This window comes from Macaca fascicularis, chromosome 1, assembly GCF_037993035.2.
Source record: "Macaca fascicularis isolate 582-1 chromosome 1, T2T-MFA8v1.1".
Lineage (NCBI taxonomy): Eukaryota > Metazoa > Chordata > Mammalia > Primates > Cercopithecidae > Macaca > Macaca fascicularis.
This window is the reverse complement of record NC_088375.1, coordinates 114006082-114031150: the sequence shown is the minus strand read 5'-3', so window position 1 is coordinate 114031150 and position 25069 is coordinate 114006082. Positions and strand designations below refer to the sequence as shown.

General features: G+C 40.7%; 2 protein-coding genes across 36 annotated transcripts in view; one reads left to right on the top strand and one right to left on the bottom strand.

The window, feature by feature from the left end:
• LOC102127036 (NBPF family member NBPF4) overlaps positions 1-25069 on the bottom strand; it is a 635890-nt gene that overhangs the window by 541006 nt on the left and 69815 nt on the right.
• PDE4DIPP2 (myomegalin) overlaps positions 1-25069 on the top strand; it is a 220654-nt gene that overhangs the window by 170335 nt on the left and 25250 nt on the right. For 20 of the 35 annotated variants that reach the window (XR_012415703.1, XM_073997254.1, XM_073997260.1 and 17 more), the window contains 8 exons: positions 7934-8022; positions 14012-14244; positions 17518-17953; positions 18819-19011; positions 19547-19666; positions 20849-21377; positions 23173-23408; positions 24414-24465. Coding sequence is in view for 33 of the 35 variants with exons in the window: in XM_073997254.1 (XP_073853355.1) it covers positions 7934-8022; positions 14012-14244; positions 17518-17953; positions 18819-19011; positions 19547-19666; positions 20849-21377; positions 23173-23408; positions 24414-24465 (1888 nt within the window). In the remaining 2 variants the exon portion in view is untranslated. Of the gene's footprint in view, positions 1-7933; positions 8023-14011; positions 14245-17517; positions 17954-18818; positions 19012-19546; positions 19667-20848; positions 21378-23172; positions 23409-24413; positions 24466-25069 lie in introns of those variants that run through there. The other 15 variants (XM_073997257.1, XM_045382245.2, XM_073997239.1 and 12 more) reach the window with 2 other exon arrangements.

Here is a 25069-nt window from a genome sequence, read left to right as displayed (position 1 = left end):
CATCGTGTGCTTATAGAACCTTGTGCTTGAGTAAAAATAATCTTCAAATAAAAATAATGAAGTAAATTTTTCCTTAGGCCATACTTAATTGGAAGCATAGAACTTAAATTGAGAAAAAAAATTCATGTGATAGATTTTGTTTTTCTCACATTTCCTTTTTGAATAATAGCAAATAATGCAGAGTAATGGTTGTAAGAGTTCAGGGTAGATGAAGTCTGTAGGTTTTAGAAGTACAGAGTTGAAAAGAACCTCCAAGAGGACTTATTTAATGAGTGAACTAAATGTCCTTAGACAGATATTGTCCCTAAACTCTTTGCTATTGAAAGTTTATAGTATTGAAAATTTGATGACTATTAGCACCTAGTATAAATCAACATTCATCTGCTGTTCTCTTTTTAGATAGCCAAGTTATAACTTTTTCAAAAAGACATTATTGGACTATGTTAGTAGGTCCGCCTTCTCCTTTAATAGTGCACACTCTTACCTGTCACCCAACCTTCTCCACACCCTCTTCTCTTCATTCACTTGTGGACAGCAATAATAGTTTCAGTACCTTTGCTTCTTAGAGGAAATACATTTTTCCTTATTTATATTTTTAAAAGATGTTTCTATTACATTATATATAGCAAGAGATCTATTAAGGATCCAGAAAATCTTAATCTGTATAGCATATATGTTCCTAACCATAAGAATTAGTTTCTTTGAGGGTTCTTGAGTATATTCTGTTTACACAGTTTATACATAAGTAAACTCTGTGGCAGATATACATAAAAAACCTGTCACTTTTATGCTCATTTATCCTCCTAATTCAGTGTCTGGGTCATGAGATATTTGGCTCACAGCTTCAAAAACTTCAAGAAAACTGATTTCAGTTCTCTCTATGTTGATCTTCCAGTTGGATCTGGAGTCTACTGATTGTGGAAAGGAGGAGCAGATCACATTATATTGAAAATTGTCCTTTTCACTGAGAAATAAAGGTTGACTGAGCTACCTAAAGTCACTTTCCTTTGGACTGTAAGCCTTAGAGAGAACAATAATACCTTTGCTTTTCTTGAGGTAGTATTAGAAAACTCTAGTTCCCATTGATAGGATAAACTTGTTTTCCCATTTCAGGATCTTTTTATATAAAACAGTTACAAAATCTTGACATTTGGCATCCCTGAAAAGCTCAAGTGGCCTTTTCAAATAGGGCCTCATGGAGTATTACTGACTTTACAGTCAGTATCCTGCAAAGAAAGGTGACAAACTTCCTGTGAAGTTAGGAAGAAATATTAGTAACCCACACACTTAACAGTCCATTTTCCATTTTACCTTGTAGAAGTTTGTACTAGAGATAGAACAAATGAAATTAGTTTTCTTTTCCAGGTATATCCTGTGAGATACCTGAGAAAATACAGAGTATTTTCTCTCAGTTCTCTCAGGGTTAAATCTCAGTGAGCTTTTCTTTTCTCTTTGGTAGTGTGGAACCATTTGTACCATAGAAAAAATAGCTGGAAATACAGAACTTGAGTATGGCACTACAGTAATAAACAGAAGAAATGAGTCACTAGGATAATATATTGGAGTGATTTCTGTAGGGTAATGATTTCAGTTATAATGTGTTTTAGAATGTGGATTTAAGCCACCTTCTCACCCTCTGTACCAGTAGCTTTGTTAAAACATTTTATTATGATCAAATAACAAGCCTGCTGCTTTTAAGTAATCTAAGTGTTAACAGAAGGTAAGTCTTCAACTTTTCCCTGTTCTCATCTGGGCCAAGATGAATTCTCTAAATAAAAAATAGCATTGTAATTTGCCTCCAACAAAGAATGGGAAATGGAAGGAAACACAAAACACAAAAACTGTGGTCCTGACAGTACTAATTCTACCAGGTTTCAAATAAGAATAATTAAACTTATAAAGGGACATACTGATTATTTTTGTGTTACTCTCCCTTTTTGTTGTTTAAAGTCAAATTCCAGAAGTAAAAATCTTTATCATACTGTTTTCCTCTTACTAAAACTGGAAGAGTAAAATAGAAAGTTCAGCAACGTCAGAAAATGTTGTATTTAAAATAATATGAAGAATAGGGGTTTTAAGTAAATAAACCAAATTGACTTCCTTGTAGGTTTACTTTTAGTATATAACATGAATATGTAGTGCTTCTTTTTACAATAATCAAAGTCATAGCTCCAAGATACTGACCTCTCTCAATCTATAACCTTTGGAGGCATGCGTTTATACCAGCATGTTTTATAAATTATGAGTTTCTGTCTGCGTCCATGGAGTCTTACTAGTTTTCACTTAAAATTTTGTGGGTTGTTGAGAAGAATTAAAGTGATTCATAACTTCACGCTTGAACCTGGGAGGTGGAGGTTGCAGTGAGCCAAGCTCATGCCATTGCACTCCAGCCTGGGCAACAAGAGTGAAACTCCGTCTCAAATAAATAAAGTGGTTCATAACATCAGATGAAGAAGGAGGTGAGTGATATATTAAATGATCAGAAACTTGGCATTACATTGTTTCCAGGACCATTTCCCCCGCAAATTAAGCTGTATATTTTTCATTTCTTCATGGCACTGTGCTGTTAATTTGTGTTAACATTTGTGCTAAAATCCAGTGTAATTTTTATATATAAGTGTTAGAATTTTAGCTATCTTAGTTGAAACACACACAAAAAAATTGTTACTGATCCAATAAAATTATCAAAGGCCAGAAGAAATTATTTGGTTTTATTCTTAAAGTATTTATTTAAAAAAAAAAAAAAAAAGGAGGTAGGGAAAGCTTGTATCTTTTTTGTTTTCCGTATAGGACAATCAGTCTATTGATTATTTACTAAATTCCAAGTTAAAGCAAGGCTCATAGAATGAGTCTTTATTTAACTAAAGGAAGGAAGAAGAAACCCAAATTTTTCTCCTCTCGAAGAAGTAAGACTAAAGAAACACTATTACACTTTCCCCAGAAATGTGACACAGGCTACTTTACCTTAAAAACCGTTGCTTGCTTTCTTTGCTGTAGGAGAAGAGTAGAAAGCATGACAGAGGTTTGAGGAGCCAACTGTGGTGGGTAGTGCTGTCTCTAAACATTCCTAGAAAAGCCTGTTTCTCGTGTTCTTTGAAGAAAAAAAGAGACCATGAGCAGGAAGAATTTCTTGCATTACAGAATTATGGCATCACAGAATAGGTGCAGTGGTTGTATCTCCTGGTCTGCCCAGGAGTCCTAATTTACATGTGCCTTGGTTAGCCTAAGTATAGAAAACTGTAGCTGTATTGAATAATTACCCTTTTGGAGAAGTAGAAACTCTTTCCAGAATTTTAGTGGGATTTCATACCCCCAAAAGTGTTTTAGATTATGATTTGACCTTTTCAAGTCACTTAAAACAGCTACTTTCTGAAACATATGCGCTGGAAAGCCCTAAGGCTACCTAAGAGATGTTGCAATTTAAAGACAAATATACGCCATAAAGACAGCAGTTTTCTACCACTTCTGTTCCATGATCAGAATCTGTCTAGATAGAGAATTTTATTTCTTAGCAGAAACTATGGAGGACTATATGGAATCATAATAGTTTTCTTATGATCCTGAAGGGAATGTGTGCAGGCGAAATTGTAGTTTGATAGGAGGCCTCTTTTCCTTGATTCTCTCATACAGCACCATAATATTAAAGTCAGCAGTAGTTGGTTCATGACATGAAAATGTGAGCGTTCTTGTAATGAACGCATGGCAGAGCACCTGGCAGTGAAAGTGAGATGGGGCTGAGAGTATCGGACACAAGGGCCCAGTACCAAAGGAAAGAACACTTGGCACTGCCAACTTATTCATGCTTAAAGTTTTAGTTCTTCCGATCACCTTTTAAAATTAATAAAATACGATCTTAGAACATTGCCATGTTCTAAGTAACTATATGGAAAAACACTCTTTTTCTGTTGATCCCATATTAATGGCTTAAAGGAAGATAATAATGACTACAAAGTAGAATTTAGGGGAAATGGTCTTGACTCCACCCAGTTTGGACTCGTTACTAAAGAATTAACATGTCATGAACCAGGTGTGGTGGCATGCACCTGTAGTCACAGTTACTCGGAGGCTGAGGTGGGAGGATCCCTTGAGCCCAGCAGTTCAATACCAGCCTGGGCAACATAATGAGACCTCATCCCTAAAGCAAAATAAAACAAAACCAATAAAAGGTCATGAAGTTTCCCCTAAGGCTTATTTATGCATGTTGGAGTTTTAAGACAGTTATCGTTTAATGATGATTAATCCTTTTTGTAAGGCGCCTGTTCCAAAGAGTTCAACCTACTTTACTGACAACTCCTTAGCTTTTCAATGTCCTGTGAGGCAGAGAGCAAAGAGTGTCATTTCAAGCCTCCTGCTGGGGAAACAAGTATTCAAAAATGAAGAAGTGCAGGTGGAATCCATCAAGATCTTTCAGATAATAACATCAAGTATAAAACTTCCTTCTGCTGATGATATTCAGGTTCTATGGCCTTCAACTTTCTGAGTCTTCAACTTATAAGCCCATGGACCACTTCAGTTTACTTACAATAACAATAATAATAATATTGTTTAAGGATGATATTTATTGAGTACGCACTGTGTACCAAGCACTGTTCTAAGCACTTCAAAATCAGCAAACCCTTTAAAGTTCACGACAGTATGGAGCGGATAATGGTCTTAACCCTAATTATTAAATGAAGAAACTTAGTTATGGAAAGGTTATGATTTGCCTAAAGTGACATAACTAACGAAAAAAGCACAATTCAAATCTAGACAGTCTATCTCCATAGTTCATGTTATTATTATACCATACCCAATTTAAAAAGTTCTACAGTAGTATGAATTTTTGCCTCAGTGATAAGAATACCTTATATTTGCATAATGCTTACATTTTCTCCCAAGGATTTTATGGTCTTATGTTTTAGAGGCTTATTTTTGTGTACTTTATGGAATTAGATAGCTGATAGAAAATAATTTTCTAAATCTAAATAAGGGACATCTTGGTATCACCTCCATTTTGTGTTGTTCAAAGCCTAGAAACTTCCAAGAACCACAAGTTGAGAACTTTTATTGAAGCCTCAAATAAAAGTTTTTGATAAAATTGCCAGTCTAACATGTAAAGTTTAATCTCGAAGAAGCAAGTTAAATGAAGCGATTCTTAGCTTCCAGAGAATCTAAAGGTAGCAGACTATTTTATATTTTATCAAAAAATAAACAGAAGAGTCATCAATATAAAAGCATAGGTACCTTTAAATTAGAAATTCAAAGTATTCCAAGTTAGTTCTGAAGACAGTGTTTCGTTGTGCTGTAAAAGTTTAGAAAAGGGTATCACTCACAAAAGAGAAGTTCTATCATTAATTTTAAAAATGGAAAATGATAAAAGATGTCTAATGTAAACTTATACATCGGACCTTGTATGAGATAACTTACTCTTTTATTCCAATATTTTCTATAAATTTTTTAGCTTTACCCCTCAAACATGGGAGAAAAATTTCAGCATTTTAATTCAAATTGTTAAAAGGCTGAGCAACCCTTAAAGTTGCCGTAATGGAAGAAGACTGCGAGCTAGCTTAAAGAAGAGAAAGAAGGGAAGAAACAAAACCCCTGTGTAGTAGAGTGTTGAGATGAGACGAGCATTTGTTTGTCTCCATCTAATTCCTTATGAAGCCAGAACCATAGCATCCTGCTGTTAAGTGAAATGAGATGGAGCATTATCCTAGAATGCAGACGTGGCACCAGAAAGGCTGCCAAGATAAATGGAGGGCAGAAAGTGTCAGATAAAAACCGTCAAGACCAGTGACAGTCACCCTTTTCAATTCTCGCTTCTGGAACCTGGCAGGAATGGTTCTGGGTTGTGGGCCCAGCTTGACTACACAACCCAGCAACAATGGTAGGGGATGAGGATCCTGACCTCATAGAGCTGAGCTTTCTTCAACTACAGGATCCTTCTCCAGCCCCATGTTCAAAAGAGAAACAATGTGAACAGTCTGTTTTCTGTCACTGAGTGAGACAATTCATTTCCTTTGCTGGAAAAACATAAAAGATTGTGATTGCTACTGTTGTACAGGGAAATATTTTCTAAAGTAAGCATAACATGATATGGGTGTCCTAGGTAAATCCTGGGTTCAGTAAGTTTTTTAAGCAGCAAAAGATTAGGGAATGTGTCCATACACCTCTACTCAGCTAGCATCCTGAGTGAGATGGTTTCTGGGGTTGGTTTGAATGAGTAAGTATTGGAAATTCCTCTGGTACACTGTCTGCCACAGACCTCTAAAGATGCTGAGTGGTAGAGGTGGTAGGGGCTTCACTGAACAAGACTTTTCTTTGATCCAAAGTTAACACAAACTTCATGGTGTAGATGAGGAAACCTAAGCTGTTATCACAGCATACTTACTAACTTACTACCTCTTAGCACTTCCATGAGATCAGCCTGGGCCATTGCAAACATGTAGATGTGAACTGCCCCGCTTACCTTACCTGCATTGGGTAGTGAATGCTCATGATTCAAGCAGAGCCTTTCATGCCTGGATGTCTGAACTCAATGGAAGGTTCTTTGGTCTTGGAGGAAGAAGCAAAGATAAAGATCTGATTTGTCACCAGAAGAAAAAGTGAGTGGCTTCTAAGAGTCCAGAGTCTTGACTTACTGACACAGCTCTTGTGAGGGCTAGTTGTGTAACCTTGGACTCACCAACTAATCTTTTTGAGATCCAGGTTAATCAGTGGTCAGAAGTGGAGTTGTAACTGGTTGGTTGCTGAGGCTATGATGAGAACAAGATTTCAAGATTCTTTTTAAGTTGGGGAGGTTCTATAAGACACAATGAGTGTCACAGTAGATTTTCTTTGATAAATTAGCCATAACAAATTTCTACACTTCCCGAAAAATCAGTAATGTAAAACATAGCTCTTGGTCTTAAAATATATGAACAGTCTTAATTTTAATCAATATAAGGAGGAAGAAATACCCTAGATTTGTGCTGTCCAGGAGGGTAGCCACTAGCCGCATGTAGTCATTTAAATATAAGTTAATTTAAATAAAATTTAAAATTCAGTGATTTGAAATGTGGGCTCTACTACCCACATTTCAAATGCTCAATAGCCATATATGACTGTGTCCACTGTACTGGGCAACACTGGCACGGAACACTGCTGTCATTGCAGAAAGTCCTCTTGGTCAGTGCTGCTTTAGACCTTTGCCCATACCACAAACTGCAGCTACTTGTACCTTAGAGCAAGGTGTAGATGTTTGGGCCCTAGAGTTGCTGTGTCCATCTTTGGAGAATGAAAGGATGGGTTAAATCGCATGTGGATAAAGCAGTGCAAGAAACCCTTTAGGCAAAGGGTGTCTGCGTAGAATAAGAGTTTGAGAGAGGTGAGGAGGAACGGAGGTTAGAAGAAGAAATTATGGAACAACTGAATCATTTGATGTCTTGAATCTTGACTAGACCTGAACCTTACGAGGACACGGGACCCCCAGAGGGAAGTTCCTTAGAGAGACTGTCACCCTATGCACAAATGATCCCAACAATAGATACCTCTGAGAGAATCAGGGCAGCTCTAATCTCCAGGCACTCAGTGGTGGGAAAGGGTTAGTCATGTTGGATTCATGTTGTGGAAGAGAAAGTTTTTATGTTGCCAGGCAATGGGGAATAATTCAGGCTTTTTTGACATTTGAGTGGGTTAACCAGTGTATCTGACAGTCGGCTCCTTAGAAATGGGTCTGTGCAGGCAAAGTCAGCTTATGTTGTGAGGCTCAGACTTGAGTATGAGTAAGAAAGTGTCTGTGATACAAAAAGTTCTATTTTTCTTGCCAGCCCTGCTGGCTAGGGAGAATTTCTTCCCCATGTATATGGAGAAAGGAAGAAATCAGAGGCAGCTGGCAAAAAAGAGTATACTTTAACCTGCTCTCTGGAAGCCATCTGTGAAGGGAATCACTTTTCTTTTCTGGACTTATTTCCAGGTGCAGCTGCAGGGGATGACACGGAAGATGCAAGCACTGAGTTCACTGACAGTATTGAGGAGGAGGCCACACACCATAGTCACCAGCAAGTAAGTCAGTGTCAGGGTCTGGAGCTTCCAGGGTGGATGGCACACAGCCCTTCTGAGGTCTGATGGTCTCCTGCAGCCCTTGTGGACTTAGAGTGAGAAGATTTTTTTTTTAATATAAACCACTTCTCAGTCATCTTCCTGTTCTCCTTGAGCTTCCCGGCTGCCTTTCCAACCCATGTCTTCACTCCATTTTCCTCTCCAATCCACCCTTTGGTTTGTATTGTATCTCTTTCTTCTGCTTCCTGCCCCTTCCTACCCACCTTTGCCTCTGTTTATTCTCTGTAGCTATAGCTTCAGAAGAATTTTTACTTGCAAGACAATGGACACATTCCCCTTGGGCTTTTTGTAACTGAAAAGCACCACAGAAGACAGGGAGTCATCAAAGGGCTGCTCGGGGAGGTGGCGGGGTGAAGGACCTGCTTGGGAAGGAACTCCAAGAAGACTGGAATGCTTCCAAAGCAAGGGTCTTTCTCAGTGAAATCTCATTATACAGAGAGAACCTTATGCAACCTGACAAACCACTGAGGTCATGGTGACTCAATGATCAGCAGATGGTTCTTCAACAGCAATCCCCTGTCAAGTCTCAGAACTTGAGGCTGAAACATTGTTTCCACCCACCATCAGTGCAGATGTAACTAGCATGTTACAAGAGTGAATAATCTGGACTTCAGAGATTAAGTCACCAATAGTGATCCCACAAGCACTCACTGGAACTCCTATAATGTCTCCACTTCGTCCGTGCCATTTAGCAATCTCATCTCCTAGATGGACTGTGCCTGTGATTCTTAAGGAGAAAGTGAATCATTGGTAGGTGTCCCACACAAGCAGCTGGACTGTCCAGTGACAGCTTTCTTGGGGCTTTTAGGAAAACTATACAAGAAATGAGGCTTTCTGGGTCTGCCTGTATGTCTTCTGCATAAGAGAAAGAGGAGACATCGAATCAACCAATAAGAAGAGCCCAAGTGAGCGTCCTCAAATCTTTTGGGATTTGGCACTAGGGGACATGAGTAGTTGTCTGGGATATGTCATGTTCTCAACAGTTTCTTTATAGTAGTTGGATCACCTTCTTGTAGTAGGATCAACCTTCTTGTTGCTATAGCTGTACCCAACCTTCCCTGCTCCCTTGAGTGCTTGCATGAGCTCCACTTTTTCTTTTACTTGAACAGCTTCTCCTGAGTCCTCCTTACTGATGGTTGTGTCTTTAATTATATACATCTCTGTCCCTCCAGACAGATCCCTCTGTCCTCACTCTCTGATTTCATTGAGGATCTTGGGTGAGAGAGAGGGACCTGCGGAATGAACAAATGTCTACTCTAAGACAGCTAGATTGGGAGGTTGGCTGGTCACTGATGGTTATAATGACTGTGGGACAGGATTAACTTCAGAATAAATGAACAGGAGACACAGATATGAAGACAGTCAGATTCTGATTGATATGGTCTGAAGTGCTCCTGGTATTGCAAGTCATTTGCTCTGATTCTCAACTGTAGGCAAATTGAGTTGTAAAGTTGCTTCTTCTTCAGCCTTCTTTCCTGTAGCCTAGAATGGAGAATCTGACCAGACCCCATTTTGAGAAGGTCAGTCCACCCTGGAATGAACATTTTACATTAGGGCATTTGTATTTCCCTCACAATACTTGCCACATTACTTGGCATAGGAGACATGCTTAGTGTAATTATGAGTTAACAAGCCTTTGGATCAGGGCTTGACTCATGATAGACAAAGTATGTACTTGCTGGATGGAAGAATCTCTTGGGTAAGCACCATTTTTCTTTCTATCGCCTTTCCTTGAAAATACATCTTCAGCTTTGGGTAGGAGGAATCTTGGGGTGTGAAATCATTGCAAATTTACTTCATCTTTCTGGAGTTTGAGGTTGTGACTCTCCTGCTACCAATTAAATAAAGCTTACTTTGCCGTAACTGTTTTGTGTCCAGATTCTCAAAATTTGTTTGCTTGTTTCCAGGAAAGTGGTCCCTTAAGGTAGATTTTGAGCTTCTCCTTGTTAAGTCCTTGGAAGGTAAACTTTTGCTTGACACCAAGCTCCCTTCCTACTCCAAGCATTCATACACTTTCCCTAACAGACACATCCAACCTTGTCTTTCTTCCAAGGTGAGAATCACCTTTTGGCCAATGCAAGTTGCTTCCTCCTTATGTTTTGGACTCAGCCACCTCAGGAAGCCTCAAGTCTGGCCATGATAGTAATTTTCCCTAGATTATCTCCCACGAAATTCTATTATCAAGCAGATGTAAGATCTATCATAAATACCTATGAAATTGCTGTGAAAGAAACTAGAGTAATCAACCATTGTATTTTTTATGTGAAGTTTTATAATGGAGAAAAAGTTAATCAAGAATAAAGATTCAAGCCCAGGTAGTGTGCATCTATAGTTGCAGCTACTCAGGAGGCTGAAGCAAGAGAATCTCTTGAGCCCAGGAGTTCAGGGCCAGCCCAGGCAACATAATGAGACCCCCACCTCTTAAAGAAAAAAAAATCAAGATTCAAATACAAAGAACAGACGTTAGTAGACAAAGTGTGATAAACTTGAAAAAAGCTATTTTTTAAAAAGTTATTTTTGATTGACAAATCGTACTTGTATACATTTATGGGATATGATATGATTTTATGTATATATATACACACACACATATATATACACACAAACAATATGGAATGATTAAACAAAGCTAATTACGTATTCATCAACTTGCCTACTTATCATTTTTGATGGTGAGACATTGGAAATTTACTCTTATTTTGAAATATACATTTTATTGGCTATAGTCACCCTGCTATGCAATATATCTTAAGACCTACTCTTTTTGTCGATACTTTTGATCAACAGTTCCCTCTACTCTGCCTCCCCACTCCACCAGCTTCTAATAACCACCATTCTACTCTCTGCTTCTATGAGTTCAACTTTATTAGATCCCACATATAGGTGAGCTTATGTGGTATGTGTCTCTGTGTGCCTGGCTTATTTCACTAAGCATAATGACCTTCAGATTCATTCATGTTGTCACAAATGACAGGACCTATCCCCTGACATTTTAAGTTTAAATAGTATTCCGTTGTGTATTATCTGCCACATTTTCTTTACCCATTTATCTACTGATGGACCTAGGTTGGTTCTACATCTTGACTATTTTGAATAATGCTGTAATGAACATGAGAGTGCAGATATACCTTTAACACATTCATTTCAGTTCCTTTGGATATACACCCAGAAATGGGATTACTGGATCATAGGGTAGATTCTATTTTTAGGTTTTTGAGGAAACTCCATACTGTTTTCCACACCAGCTGTACTAATTTACATACCTATTCATAATATGTGTGTTCCCTTTTCTCTGCATTATCTCTAACACATCATTCACCTTTCTGATAATGCCACTCTAACAGGTGTGAGATGATATTCATTATGGTTTTAATTTGCATTTCCCTAATGATTAGTGATACTGAGCATTTGAGAAAAGCTCATTTTTAATGCCTTAATGTTGAGCACTGACTTAACATTGTGACAGATATGAAGCAATAGGGTAAAAACAAAACAGTGTCATTCAAACAGGATATCAGATTTGCACATAGGCCTTTGTGGGGCAAATGGGAACCCAGCGCACAAAAAGTTGAATTATATGGAAGCAATGTCACAAGTGAGTTAGGAAATGTGAAAAAAACCCAAGAGAGATATAATTCAAAATAGACCTAATGGATTCACACTATCATTACAGATACTGGAAGCCCTGGGGTTTCATTTGGGAGAAAGAAATATTTGCTTTCATACATGATCAAAACTAATGAAAAGGCTAGATCATGAGTTACTTTTCAGGCATTTACATTTAAAACTTAGCCAAAGAAAGTCCGCTTTGAGATGGAAATATGAAAATGCAAATTAGCCTGGGGAAAAATCAGATCCCTAGGCAATGTTTGATTTTCTCACTTTAAACTGGGAAATTAGATCAGATGTACCTTAAGGTTTTTCTGGTGTTAACATTCATGGTTCATAATTTTTTCTTTTTAAAGAAAATAGGTATATTGAAACCAATAGAACAAGGTAACATATATCCAGAAGGCACTTTAATAATCAGTAAACTTCATTAAAGTTAGACATTATTTTTAAGCAGAAGGAACCATTAAGGCCTAGAAAAGAAAAATGCTGTGCCTGCACTCAAGACTAATGGCAAAGTACGTTTTAGTTAAGTTACTTGGAAAGAGTTCATATAGAATGGCAACATCACATAGTTTAAATGAGGGATGGGATCATAAGCTTTCAGAAGTGGTTTTATGTGGTCCCCCTTCCCTTATTTTGTCACAAATGCTGGGGGGCACATATGGAGATGGCCACCAGCATGATTAAGCCTGCCAGCAGAGTCTTAGAGACAGACATTCCCGGGAGCCTGCCAAATCTCAGGCTCAGAAAGCCCAAGTAAGACTGGGTGCCTGGGAATTGAGTGGCTTTGTCTAAGGATGTTTCTTCTTTGACCTGGGTGCACAGGTCTTCACAACCTCAACTGCTATGCATGCTACTGAACATCATTGCACGTGCATACTGTGAATCAACCCTGCCGCAAACCTGTGACCTAGATTTGAACATACTTTGTTTTGGGGAATAGCAAAAGTCAGTGGCTTTGTGCCAACCCCGGCAGCTCTGTCAATCATTGATCCATATAAGCTGTTCTCAGCCCTGCTCTGTTCAATGTATTGGTGACCTGAATGGAGATATAAAGCATATAATTAATTCTACAAATCATCCCCAATCAGGGGGCCACTACATGATTTGTGAATGATTCAGTATATCCAGAATGAATTTATAAGTGACAATTACAAGTCACAGTATGTATAGAGATAAAACAAAACAACACGACCCAGCAACAGCTGTGGGGGAGGGGTGGAAAATTCAGAGGTCAAAATTCACCTGAAGTTAAGTAAAGGCTCCAGATGCTGCCACTGAGAAGAAAAAGAAGCCAATGTGACATTGGGACATATTTAGATAATATTGGACAGACAGGCAGGAGCTCCTTGTACTAAAGTAATTAGTCATATGCTAAGTAGATTATCATACTCAGATTTTGATTTCTACACTTTTAAGAGCATGGGATAAAGCCCAAAATGAACAAAACAAAGTCTAAAAGTTGACAAATTTGCATTTGAGGAAAAGCCATAGGATCTGCTTTAATTAAAACATTGATGAATAACTTCAAGAGTGTCCTCAAGAAATAGAAAGGTGCTGGGCAATTGTTCCTCCCTCTGTTTCTTCCACATGCTGAGATTTGTAGAGAGAGTTTGTCTGGCAGCATCGGCATAAGGATAATAACCAAAAAGTGAGGTCGGCTGCTTGGCAGGGCGGCTCCACCTGTACCTCCCAGTAGCTGCAGAGTGTGATTCTTCTGCTGCCAATGAAATGGTTGGTGTTGTCTTCCCTGTAGCTCCACCTTATTCTAATTCTGTGACTACGTCTGCTGACTGTTTCCCCAGTGCCCCGAGTCCTCCCTCTCAGCTGTCCTTGAGGGAGTCAGAGTTACAGGCAGGGCCTTAGGCTTTGCGCCCTGACACCTTAAGCCGTCATCTCCCGCCATCCAGCACTCAAGTGTTGCAGAGCTGATGAAGCTTCCTGACTTGTGAGAAAACTCGCAGGACTCTGTCTCCTCGGGAAGAGAAGAATCACTGCATTCACACCCTCCAGTCCTGTTTCAACCTTGTTTGTTTGCATTTGTTTTAATTTCTTATGTGCTTTTCTCCCTCACCGTCTCTGGATTCTCCTATTCTCCACTCCTCCTGCTCCACTCCTCCATTCCTCCTGCTCATTTAGTGTGTCCTTCCCACCGAAACCAGCCCTTCTGCCTGACTAAGGAGGTTCTGGATAGGGAGTTCATTTTAGATCTGCTTTTTTTGTTTGTTTTTGTTGTCATTGAGAACTGCCTTTGCAATCTCATGTTTCTCTTGGGTCCTCTTTAATGGCCTAACTTCTTCAAACCATGATTTTCTTTTAGCTTGTCAAGGTGGCTTTGGAGAAAAGTCTGGCAACTGTGGAGACCCAGAACCCATCTTTTTCCCCTCCTTCCCCGATGGGAGGAGACAGTAACAAGTGTCTTCAGGAAGAAATACTCCACCTGAGGGCTGAGATCCACCAGCACTTAGAAGAGAAGAGGAAAGCTGAGGAGGAACTGAAGGAGCTAAAGGCTCAAATTGAGGAAGCAGGATTCTCCTCAGTGTCCCACATCAGGTAGGACGTTCTTCCCAGAGAAGGGGACCTTGTGGGTCATGAAACACCACAGCCAAGGGCCTTGCCTTGCTGCAGCCAAGGCATCCGTGTGACAAGTGGCTGCTTGGTCCATATCCCAGGCAGAAATGCATTAACATTTCTACAAATTCTTTAGATAAAAGTAAGTAATATTGGCTAATGGTAATCACTTTCTGTTATTCAAATAATCCTGGTCTTAATTCAGTATAACAATGCCCACTATTATTGTGCATCTGCCAGTTATACATATGACAGTCATGGTGGAAAACTCATTGTTACATGACCAGTATTGCTCTTTTTAATTGACTGAAACATATAAGGAATCCCTGCTATCTACTATGTTTCACTGCTGTATAGAGAACCAGAACAGTCCATGAAGGAGGAGGATTTTTTTTTGTTTTTTTTTGAGGCAGAGTCTCGCTGTGTCGCCCAGGCTGGAGTGCAGTGGCGAAATCTTGGCTCACTGCAAGCTCCGCCTCTTGGGTTCACGCCATCCTCCTGCCTCAGCCTCCCGAGTAGCTGGGACTACAGGCACCCGCCACCACACCCAGCTAATTTTTTTTTTTTTTAATATTTTTAGTAGAGATGGGGTTTCACTGTGTTAGCCAGGATGGTCTCAATCTCCTGACCTCGTGATCCCCCTGCCTCGGCCTCCGAAAGTGCTGGGCGTGAGCCACCACGCCTGGCCAGAGGGTTTCTGTCGAGGCCCCTTCGTCTCTGCTGCTTTAGTAATTTTACAAAAATAGCAGATAGCTCATTCATTAGCAGATAGCTCATTCATTGGCCACTCTGTCTTTGATGGCTTTTTGACAAAAGATACTTGGAGAACATGCTGATACTGTAGGGCTGATCCATTTATTCATTCACTCCCAGGACTACAATCATCACTGCCTGTTTGGAGTACAACTGTCCAACTTCTAAATCATGCCCTGTTGTTTCCCTGCATCTTACCTGCCACTTAATCTTCCTCGAATAATGTTAGCACTTTGAAAAGGACCTAGGCATCTAGCCTCATGTCCTTGTTTCACAGCTGAGGAAACTCAGGCCTAGAAAGTTTCAAGTGACTTGCTCAAGGTTGCATAATAGTCTGTGGCTCCCAATTTCTAACATCTAAATCTCGTTTCTATACTATACACTTTGTCAAACAATTTTTTAAAAATTCTTGTGGTTGTTCTAATGCTGATTCTTTTGCTCTGAATTATCATAATAACTTTTTCCTTAAGTTCTACTTAAAGCATATTATGTTGCTTAAATTTTTGTATGTGTAAACTTAATTGAGTTGTCATAGGTAAGAACAGTACATCTCTTTTGATTCTATTGTTGAACCTACAATCAAACCATCTGTAGATATCCCTGTGGGTTATTTTCCTTTGTTACTAACCTGAAATTCTGATTTGTTCAACCCTCCACCCAACCTAAAGAATCACTGATACTGTAGAAGGTAGAATCTAATGCATTATTCTTCCTTTCAAGAAGATTTTGTTGAGTTTTTCTTCTACATGTTTGTATTTTAAAACATCACTTTTTTCTAAATGTGAAGTTAGAAATATTAAATATTCTTTTCCGTATACACATGTGCCCACTTTATCCCCCTTCCACATCCCAGTTTTGGTAAATTGCCTATCCCCTTTTTCTTTATTGAGAAACTATCTCATAGATTGTCTTTCTGTATCCTATATACTATTTTCCTCCCAGAAACACACCAGACAAGTTCTGCTCTGGGTTCCAAGACTCCTGGATTCTGAGAAATTCAATCTAGGTGCATAGCCCACTGCTGATCCTTCAAGTTGTGAATTACCCATTTCCTGTGCATCCTGTAGCCCAGGGGTTCTCAGTTTAGCATGCTTAGCCCAGCATGTGGGCTAGGCGTGGTAGCTCATGCCTGTAATCCCAACACTTTGGGAGGCCAAGGTGGGCAGATCACCTGAGGTCAGGAGTTCAAGACCAGCCTGGCTAACATGGTGAAACCCCTTCACTACTAAAAATACAAAAATTAGCTGGGCATGATGGTGTGTGCCTGTAGTCCCAGCTACTCGGGAGGCTGAGGCAGCAGAATTGCTTAAACCCAGGAGGTGGAGGTTGCAGTGAGCCGAGATCTCGCCACTGCACTCCAGCCGGGGTGACAGAGATTTTTAAATTATTATTTAAAAATTTAAATTTAATAAATTTAATTAATAAATTTAATAAATTTAAATTTAATAAATTTAAATTTAAAAATTTATTAAATAAATAATAATTTAAAAATCACCTGTGGAACATAAGTAAAATGTGGATTCACAGGCCTTAGCTCTACAGCCTTTTTAATCAGTACCTTATGGGATTCTGCTGTTAGTATTTCTCAGGTCTGCAGCTAGTACAGCAGGGATTGGATGACTTTCCTGTTAGACCCTGAGCGATCCATACTGTATATGCAATTTCATTTAAGCATTTAAGCATCTGCTAACTCCACTAGGTAAGTGTTATCATCCTTATTTTATATAAAAGGAAGCTGAGGCTCAAAGAAGTTAAGTGAATAGACTTGTTACAGCCATGTTTGCTTCCACTCAACCCTAGTGTGAGTTCGTTGTTGTGGAAAGAATTTATCTGGAATGTCTTGGTGAAAAATAGCTGTTTTGGTCAATTTTATTTCTTCAACAAATACGAATGATTTATGTGGCAGGCACTTTTGTAGGCACTGGGGATATGGGGTGAATAGGACAGACACAGTCCTGCTCTCAGGAAGATTATCTCTATCGTGTGAGCCAGACATAAAGCAAATAATTATCTAAGTACGTTTTGATTGTATTAATAATTCTGATTAGTGTTATTTATTTATTCTGTGTTCCTAAGTCCCAATGGTTTGAAACTGACTGATGATAAATAATAGAACTGCAGAATTTATAACAATAAATTTGTCACAGAAAAGGTCTTATTTTTTAAGAGTGTAAGTACTCTTGTTTATTCCAGAGGCTACTAAAAATTAGAACATATGAGGCTGCGTGGCACAAGTAAAGAAAACTAGCCTGCATGTATTGAGTCCAAGGTTTCTAGTGATGGTGCTGCCACCAAGAAGCTGTGGAAGTTTGGGCAAGTCTCTTACTCTTCCTGAGCCTTGGCTTTCTTGTATATAAAATTAGGGAGCTGTTATAGGTCTCAGGTTGCTTCATGCTCTGGGGTATGTCTGAATTTATTGTGGGCTGAGATGTGGGTAAGAGGTACTGTTAGGAACTGTTGTCAGGTCCAGACTTAGCCCTCAATTATGTGTGTTTCCTGCAGGAACACCATGCTGAGCCTTTGCCTTGAGAATGCAGAGCTGAAAGAGCAGATGGGAGAAGCAATGTCTGATGGATGGGAGATCGAGGAAGACAAGGAGAAGGGCGAGGTGATGGTTGAGACTGTAGTAGCCAAAGAGGGTCTGAGTGAGAGTAGCCTTCAGGCTGAGTTCAGAAAGCTCCAGGGAAAACTGAAGAATGCCCACAATATCATCAACCTCCTCAAAGAACAACTTGTGCTGAGTAGCAAGGAAGGGAATAGTAAACTTACTCCAGAGCTCCTTGTGCATCTGACCAGCACCATCGACAGAATAAACACAGAACTGGTTGGTTCTCCTGGGAAGCACCAACACCAAGAGGAGGGGAATGTGAATGTGAGGCCTTGCCCCAGACCCAAGAGCCTTGACCTTGGGGCTACCTTCACAGTGGATGCCCACCAAGTAAGTGTGGGCTTAGATGGAACGAAAAACAATTGGAGAAGGGCTCGAGATGACAGTGTTTACCTTAAAACATTCTCCCATGTGAATCAGGAGGTACCAAGATAATAATAATATTATCTTGGTAATATTATTATTACCAAGTACCACAAACAGTAATAATAATATTCAGTCTACATTTAGCCTTTAGAAAGGTTTTTACAATATAAATATTTCTTGAGTACTTAATTTTTCAGATAACACACTAGGCATTGGTATGGGGCAATAAAACCAATGGCTGCCCTTGAGATACCTAATATGGTAAGGAAAGATGGCACACAAACAGGTAATTTTAACAGAATGTGGTAACTGCTGTAATATAGGGATGCATCAGTTAGGAGGCAGCCCAGACAAGTGGTATGTAATGACATCCCTTCCTTATCACTGCCATTTTTTTTGTCACAGCCCATCACAGGTGTCTGTTCCTGGGCCTCAGATGGGTTATTGGGATCCTCTTTAGGGAAGGAGCCATGCTGAAGATTCAGTAAAATGGAGAATACAGGGATTCTGAGAGAATCAATGGGACAGAATGCGAGGGGAGATGAGTGGAGGGTTACACCCCTTCTCTTTTGTACCACTGAGAAAACATTTCCTGAGAGCTCCTCTGTAGACTTGATTGGCGCTGTGCTGTGTGCTGTGGATACTGATATGAAGAAAACATTATCCCAGTGCTCCAGGAGCTCCATCTGGAAAGCAAGTCACTGCCAAATGGCATGAGAAGTGCTGTGACAGACTTGAGTAAAATCCACAGGGTTCAGAAGGGGCGGTGGTCGTCATTGCATGGGGTGACCTCAGACTGTCCTGATCCCTGTATTGGACCCTTTCACAGTTGGATAACCAGTCCCAGCCTCGTGACCCTGGGCCTCAGTCAGCATTTAGCCTACCAGGGTCCACTCAGCACCTGCGCTCCCAGCTGTCACAATGCAAACAACGCTATCAAGATCTCCAGGAGAAGCTGCTGCTATCAGAAGCCACTGTCTTTGCTCAGGCTAATGAGCTGGAGAAATACAGAGTTATACTTAGTAAGTAACTGTGACTTACTAGTAAAGTAAGTAGCCTGTGTATCTTATAACTTCTGTGTGTTCTATACCAACATAACGTGGTTATTGAGCACATGAAGTGTGGCTAGTGCAACTTGGACATTTGGTTTTATTTAATTTTAGTTAATTTAGTATAAAGTGGCCATATGTGGCTACTAACTCTCTTATTGGACAGTACAAGTCTAGGTGTCTTGGGACTCTAAATTAGTTCAGCTCCATTCCACATTTATTGAACCCCGTGGATAAAGCACTTGCCAGCTTCAATGTGGCTGCTAGAGATGATAGTATACAATCCCTGACTTAAGGAGAGATTGTCAATGGCAAATGCAGGCTCATCCTGTTGAAAGAAATTCTGCTTCTTGGAGCTGGTGGTCTCTTCTCCCACCAGTTCAAAGAAGCTTCTCTCCCACTGTGGATATGACCTCCCTGCCCCAAAAGGTTAGGGTATGTGCCACTGAGGCTGAGGGCATATGTGGGAAATTCAGACATTCTGTAACACCTGCTGTCTCTTCCCAAGCAGGTGAATCCTTAGTGAAGCAGGACAGCAAGCAGGTCCAGGTGGACCTCCAGGACCTGGGCTATGAGACTTGTGGCCGAAGTGAGAATGAGGCTGAACGGGAGGAAACCACCAGTCCCGGTAAGAGCACAGGGTGTGGGGCCCACCCCTCCCTGGAGTCAGCTGTCACATTTGGGTGCTGTTGGCCAATTCTACACCTGACAAGTAGTAGGGAAGAGGAGGACAGGAGGTTAATAGGAGAACTCTTACCCAAAATGAGAGTGAGTATAAGTTTGTATTTCTACAATTAGTTGTTGGCATACTGCTAATAATAATAATAATAATAATATAAAGTTCTATCCAACTGACTATTATAGAAATACTAAGGCCTACTTAGAGACCAGATAAGGTTTTGGAAACATGCAAACTCTAAGTTAAAAATAATTTTGTTTTGCATTATAAAAGGACTACAACTATAGGGCCACCCACCACATTGAAAACCAGAAGAGAAGAAAAACACAATCTCTCTTATTCTTGAGGCAGTGTAGTGTGGCAGTTAAGAGAAAAGATCCTGCGGCCAGACTGGTTGGTTCAAATCCCAATTTGTAAACTTTCCTGTGCCCCGGTTTCTTCATATGTTAAAATAGTAACAAAGGAACTGCCTACCCCATCAGGTACCAATGTCAATTAAATAAGTAAATTCTTATAAAATGCTTTAGAACAGTGCCTGGCATCTGGTAAAATGCCATGGATTAGTTCTTATTCTGACTACCACTGCCTTAATACACTGATGTTAACATGCTGATATATTTATTCAAAGTCTTATTTTCTTATGCCTATTTTTCACACAGTTGTAACCCAATAAACTTTTAAATTATAGGAAACTTTAGAGAGCATTTAATTTTTAGCATGCAGGAATAGCTTGTCCTACATTCTTGTGGCCATCCTAAATAGATAAGGCCATGTTAATGTCTTAAGAAACATCAGTGTTTGTGGAACGAACACAAGACATTGGAGGATTTGAATTCTGGTTCTGCCATGTGCTAGTTTGAGTGATCTGGAACAAGCTAGTTTACCACCTCTCTTTGAGTTTTGTTTTCCCCAGTCAGTAAAATAGAAGGTGATGATACCTAACTTGTAGGTATAAGGAAGAAAAGAAATATTGTATTCGAATACCCAGTACGGTGTCAGGGTTGAATAAAGTACTTCAACTTTTTCTCTAGTAATTATTCTCCTCACAACCAAACTTGCCTTCTCTCAGAGGCAGTGGCCACAATAGCACATCCAACTTTTATTTAGGAAGACATCTTTGTCCTTTTTCAGAGTGTGAGGAGCACAACAGCCTCAAGGAAATGGTCCTGATGGAGGGACTGTGCTCTGAGCAGGTGCGCCGGGGCTCAACGCTAGCTGGTTCCTCCAAGAGGAAGCCCTTGGAGAACCAGCTAGGGAAGCAGGAAGACTTCCGGGTATATGGAAAGTCAGAAAACATCTTGGTCCTACGAAAGGACATCAAAGATCTGAAGGCCCAGCTGCAGAATGCCAACAAGGTCATTCAAAACCTCAAGAGCCGGGTCCGGTCCCTCTCGGTTACAAGTGATTATTCGTCTAGTCTGGAAAGACCCCGGAAGCTGAGAGCTGTTGGCACCCTGGAGGGGTCTTCACCTCACAGTGTCCCTGATGAGGATGAGGGGTGGCTGTCTGATGGCACTGGGGCTTTCTACTCGCCAGGGCTTCAGGCCAAAAAGGACCTGGAAAGTCTCATCCAGAGAGTATCCCAGCTGGAGGCCCAGCTCCCAAAAAATGGACTAGAAGGGAAGCTGGCTGAGGAGCTGAGATCAGCCTCATGGCCTGGGTAAGGAGGACACTGTTTGGGCACTTTCTGGATTGAAAATGTGTAAGTTCGTGCTTGGTGTAGGGTAGCTGAGGAAGTTGGAAGAAAGAACATGTCTGGGTATTCACAAGGACACTGATTTAAATGGCAGATATAGGTCTGCGGAAAAGACAGGTAGGCAACCAGGAGGGCATAGGATGATGTCCCAGTATCTGGGAGATACCAGGTCTCAGGGGTTTCCTCTTAGGGATATATTAGTAAAGTAATAGTATATATGGTATAGTATAGTAGTAATACCGGAATCAGACTGCCTAGCTCTGAAGCTTACTACCCATGCAACCTTCTTAACTTTTCTGTGCCTTTGTCCTTACCTGTTAAATGAAGATGATAAGAGAACCCATCTCAAAGGGTGGATATTAGGTTTAAATGAATTAATACAAGTGCTGGCCAGGCGTGATAGCTCATGCCTGTAATTCCAGCACTTTAGGAGGCCGAGGCAGGCAGAACACCTGAGGTCAGGAGTTCGAGACCAACCTACTGGTTTAGTAGAGTTTCACCCCATCTCTACTAAAAATACAAAAATTAGCTGGGCATGGTGATGCACGCCTGTAACCCCAGCTACTTGGGAGGCTGAGGCAGGAGAATCACTTGAACCTGGGAGGTGGAGGTTGCAGTGAGCCAAGATGGCACCACTGCACTCCAGCCTGGGTGATAAAGCAAGACTCTGTCTCAAAAAAAAAAAAAAAAAAAAATTAATACAAGTGCTTAGAATAGTGCCTAGCATATATTAAGCTCTCAATGCTATTTGCCATAGTTATAAGTGTTATTGATACTTTGTGTTGAAAACACAGACATTCATCTTGGTATGTGTCCTGGTTATCTATTGCTGAGTAATAACCACTCTAAAACCTAGTGATTTCAAACAACACTTTATTATGCTTCATGGTTGGTTCTGTGATTTGACTGGGCTCAGCTGGGTGGCTGTCACTTAGGGTCTCTTGTTTTGGGTTCCATCAATTGATGGTATGAGAGTTGATGTGATGGCCGTCGTTGCAAAATATAGTCAGCCACAGTATCATAACATAGGAGAAATTCAGGCATCAGGTGGTAGTTAAAACAGAAGACATGGAAAGTCCTATCTAGACTTACGATGAAATGATTCTAGTTATTCATTGAGTAACTGCTGTGAATCTGCGTGATACTGGTGCTGTAAGGAATATAAAATGCAGAACTATCTTTATTTTCACAGACCTTATGATTTATCTAGGGACATAATTAACATATATATAACAGTTGAAGAACTGTGACATACTAAATTTTATGTTTGTTTGTTTGTTTTGTTACGGAGTCTCACTCTGTCACCCAGGCTGGAGTGCAGTAGCGCCATCTTGGCTGACTACAACCTCCGCCTCCCAGGTTCAAGCAATTCTCCTGCCTCAGCCTCCCGAGTAGGTGGGATTACAGACATGCACCACCATGCCCAGCTAATTTTTTCTGTATTTTTAGTAGAGGCGGGGTTTTCACCATATTGACCAGGCTGGTCTCGAGCTCCTCACCTTGTGATCTGCCCACCTCGGCCTCTCAAAGTGCTGGGATTACAGGCATGAGCTACCATGCCCGGCCCACAGTAAACTTTTTGATGCAACATTTTATCACAGTAGAATTTACTCTTAAATACCTCCTATGGCTTATGTGCCGGAATTCAGCTTGGTGGTTCCTTAGAGATGTTCTCATAGAACTCTCTACAGAAGGCCCCATAACTTACCATCCACTCTTTCCATACTTACTCCTTCCTTCCTCTTCTGTCCTACATTAGGAAATATGATTCCCTGATTCAGGATCAGGCCCGGGAACTATCTTACCTACGGCAAAAAATACGAGAAGGGAGAGGTATTTGTTATCTTCTCACCCAGCATGCAAAAGATACAGTAAAATCTTTTGAGGATCTCCTAAGAAGCAATGACATTGACTACTACCTGGGACAGAGCTTCCGGGAGCAACTCGCCCAGGGAAGCCAGCTGACAGAGAGGCTCACCAGCAAACTCAGCACCAGTAAGTTGGCCACAGGGCTTTGGAATACTCTCAGTCACCCCCACAGTTCCAGCCCCTGGTGGCCACCACATCTCCACTGCAATTTTTTAACTTAGGGTCCTGTTTGTATTTCATTTCCTGGGGCTAATACAGGATCAAGACTGCTCAGTGGGGAGCATGGAGAAGAAGACACAGGGCTGGAGATGCCATGGTTACAACAAGAGAAACTTCACCACTCATAGAATGTGACCTGTGGGGCAGGGGCAGCATCTATCTGGTGCTAAGAGGGAGTAGGGTACATGAGATGGAAGGGCCTTGTTATAGGAGGAAGAGGCCTGAACTAAGAATTACAAGACCCAAGCTCTAGCCTGGATGCTGCCACAAACTTGCTAAATGCTCTTTCCTTGTGGTGTCTCCATATGGCATGGTAATGTACATGCAGGTACTCCACGTACGGATAAAGCGCCATGCTCTTTTGTACATGGTTTAGGCACTGGCTGCAGTAGTTCAATGACTACATTGGTTGTTATTGGGGTCCTTTACTCAGAATTTCTAGAGAATATCCAAGGGAGTAAAGTAGGATCAGACTTGGGAACCACCCAGCTCACCTCCTGGTGCAGGTGCAGAGGTGGGGCAGGGCTTCTTGTCATCTCCTCAGAGACCTGTGCAGGTTCTGCATGAAAGCTGTGGTGGGACATATGCACTGGGGAGCTAGTCTACAGCAGGGACATGGAGGCTGGAGCGTCCAACAGGGCAGCTGGGCAAGGGCCTCATGATTAATGGAACAAAAGACATTTTAAATGTTTTACCCTGATTTAGGGCAGAGGAAGTCATCATGGTGACCGGCAGGTCAGGGACAGTGGGGTCACTTCTCTAGAGACCCAAGCTGAGGCCTCCCAGAATAACCGTTCTGGATACACGCATGAAATGCTCACTACTCTGTCTCCAGATAGGCTCCTGTGTTTGTAATGCGGGAAGTGGGACCAGCCTAATTTCTTACTGTTTCTTTCTAAATTTGGTTTGCAGAGGATCATAAAAGTGAGAAAGATCAAGCTGGACTTGAGCCACTGGCCCTCAGGTAATTCAGAGGAGAATCTGGTAAAGAGATTGGGACTGAGGCCCAAAGGGTCAAGGATGGCGGCAACTCCAGAAATCAAGGGGAATAAAGGAAAGTGCTGAATGTATTGAATTCATGCATTCATTGAACATCTCACTATTGTTTTTAACTAAATTCTTTCTTCTCTTTTGGTTTAATTACATTGGCACATAATTGTCCAGGCTTAGTAACCTAGAAACAGTCTGAGCTAAAAGTAAACTAACTAGGTTTCAAGCTAAAAGCAGGACCCACTAAGGGTCCTGCTTTCCTGCTGTGTGTTTAATAAGTAGGATGAGCTTTTTCCAAAGTTGGCCTGGCCCAAGTTGGGTTGACAGCTAGTTTAATAGTCACTCAATTGCCCTGGGGGAAGAAAGGAATCATATAACAGGACCTGGTGAAAGAGGCCTAGATGGTGTAGATCACCAGGAGGCTGCAGTGCCTCAGGACCCAGTTCTCAGTGAGTTGCTTCATATAATGATCAATGAAATACGACTCAAAGTCAGTTGTAGCCACTAGTTGGGGTTCTTTGGGTCATGATTGTGTCTCAGGCTTCATAAATGCTTCTGAAAATATCTGTAGCGAAGGA